Source organism: Myotis lucifugus, unplaced genomic scaffold (assembly GCF_000147115.1).
Source record: "Myotis lucifugus unplaced genomic scaffold, Myoluc2.0 scaffold_4, whole genome shotgun sequence".
Lineage (NCBI taxonomy): Eukaryota > Metazoa > Chordata > Mammalia > Chiroptera > Vespertilionidae > Myotis > Myotis lucifugus.
Genome location: NW_005871052.1, coordinates 13,036,205 through 13,038,105, shown reverse-complemented (window position 1 = coordinate 13,038,105; position 1,901 = coordinate 13,036,205). Strand labels below are relative to the sequence as shown.

General features: G+C 56.2%; 1 protein-coding gene across 2 annotated transcripts in view; it reads left to right on the top strand.

Annotated features, from left to right (window-relative positions):
- Positions 1 to 1,901, top strand: part of NLGN3 (neuroligin 3) — a 19,251-nt gene that overhangs the window by 5,278 nt on the left and 12,072 nt on the right. Inside the window, exon 2 of one of the 2 annotated variants that reach the window (XM_023764379.1) lies at positions 745 to 804. The exons of the other annotated variant lie outside the window; for it this stretch is intronic. Within the exon in view, the coding sequence (XP_023620147.1) occupies positions 745 to 804 (60 nt within the window). The remainder of the gene's footprint in view (positions 1 to 744; positions 805 to 1,901) is intronic. 2 annotated transcript variants of the gene reach the window in all.

The following is a 1,901-nucleotide window of genomic DNA, read 5'->3' as shown; positions in this document are numbered from 1 at the left end:
CCCTGATTTCTTTCCTTCACTACCCCTCACTCAAGAGCTCTCATCTAGATTCTCAGAGCAAAGCCTAGCTGTTTCTTCAAGTCTTGGTTTCCTATGGGGCAAGGAACCTCATTTGTCAATTATCCAAGAGCAGGAGGTCCCATCAAAGGAAGACCAGAGAGACCAGCTTCATGTCCCATTTTTCTCCTGTGGGAATCAGGGTTGAGCTGAGGGCTCAGCTTACGCTTGCTCACTGGTCCCAAGGAGCCCCAGGGCTGGGGTCCCTGGTACCTTTCTGTGCCCTAATAGCTCACATCCACATCCACACATGCTGGCAATGCTGCCTCTCACACTTAGTGCCTGCCCTGCTCTCCAGCTCAGCCTGCCTGTGTGTACACTCACAGCCCCTTCCAGATGGAAGAAATCCCTTCCCTGAGTGGCTCTCTGGCTCTGTGCCCTGGCCCACCTGCTTCTACCTCCTTCCTAACTGGAAGGTAGTTGGTTGAGATGGGCTGTTGGGACAGGGAGGCGGGGCAGGGAAGTGCAGGGAGGCCAGCACAACAGGGGCCTGCAACACCATCTTCCTGATGAAAGTCTGGGCCTCAGCCCACCCATTCCCTCAGTTCTTGCCATCCGTCCTGCCTGTCCTGGGCCCAGGCCCAGAGCTGGCTTGCTGGGCCACACTGCAGTCATGCTGTTTTTGAATTCTCTCTCTGTTTTGTTCTCTGTTCTGTGCTGTTGTGTCTCCCCGTGTCTGGTCCCCAGGATCCGGCGCTAAGAAACAGGGCGAGGACTTAGCGGATAATGACGGGGATGAAGATGAAGGTATTTGGGGGCTGCAGGGCGTGGCGGCTGGTGCATGGCACAGAGCCCCTCCCCCTCTCAATGGGGAGAAGCCCCGTCTGTCTGTCTGTCCGTCCGTTGGTGTGTTTCTGTTTCTGTACAAGGCCATTGGGCTGTTCATTCATCTTTGGCCTGGTTGGCCATTGGGAGTTCCAGGGTGATGGACATGCTGGTGGGAGCAGGAGACGACAAGCAGAGCCATGGGGAGGGCATCCTCCTCACCCCGGTTTCCCACCCATTCTCAGTCCTATAGTAGTAAGCTGGAGACAGCTTCCTCCTCATCTTCTGTGATTCATGGGCACCTGCCCCTACTGAGCAGCAGGGAGAGTGGAGAGAAAGCAGGGCTGAGGGAGGGTGAGGAGATGCCTGTGTTGTGGGGAGACTGGCTCCTGGGAGAGGGGCCCAGCAGGATGTTGAACAGAGGAGTGAGGCAGTGACAACCAAAGGGGCTGGAGAATAGCCCCAGCTAAAACCTCCCCAGCCTTCTCTTAGCAGAAGGACTGGGGGCTAAAGCTCCGGGCTGAGGCTGGGACACCACAGCTCAGTTAGTGGATGGCGTAAGATCCTTGAGTGATGGCTGAACCAGTCCTCCTTCCTCCTTGTGAAAACAGGGTACGTTTGCTCAGCAGCAGAGAGCTTTCCCTTCTACCTCTGGTACCCTGCCCCCTCACCCCCGGAGGGGCCAGACAGTTCAGGGGGTCCGTTGGTGGCTACTAGGGTTGTGCTGGTGTGGCTGAGTGTTGAGAGGCTGCAGGTAGAGGTGATCAGGCCAGGAGGCTCCTCCTGAATGCCCATCCCATCCCTGCCCCTGTCTGCTGAGACTGGGGAACAGCCACTTGAAGGTCCCTCATTGTATGGCCTCTGGGAGGCTCCATCTTCATTCTAATGCTGACGGGGGCCAGATCTCTCAGTCTTAGTTCTGTCCTTTCCTCTTCCACATCCCCAATGGCTCCGGATAAATCTGCCTGATGTCCTGGGAGAATGGGGTAAATGAGAAACCATGTCACTAAGGGTCCCCTATCCCATCTCTGCCATTCACTCCCCTTTCCCCATATTCTTCCTTGTTCTCTCCCTGTGCT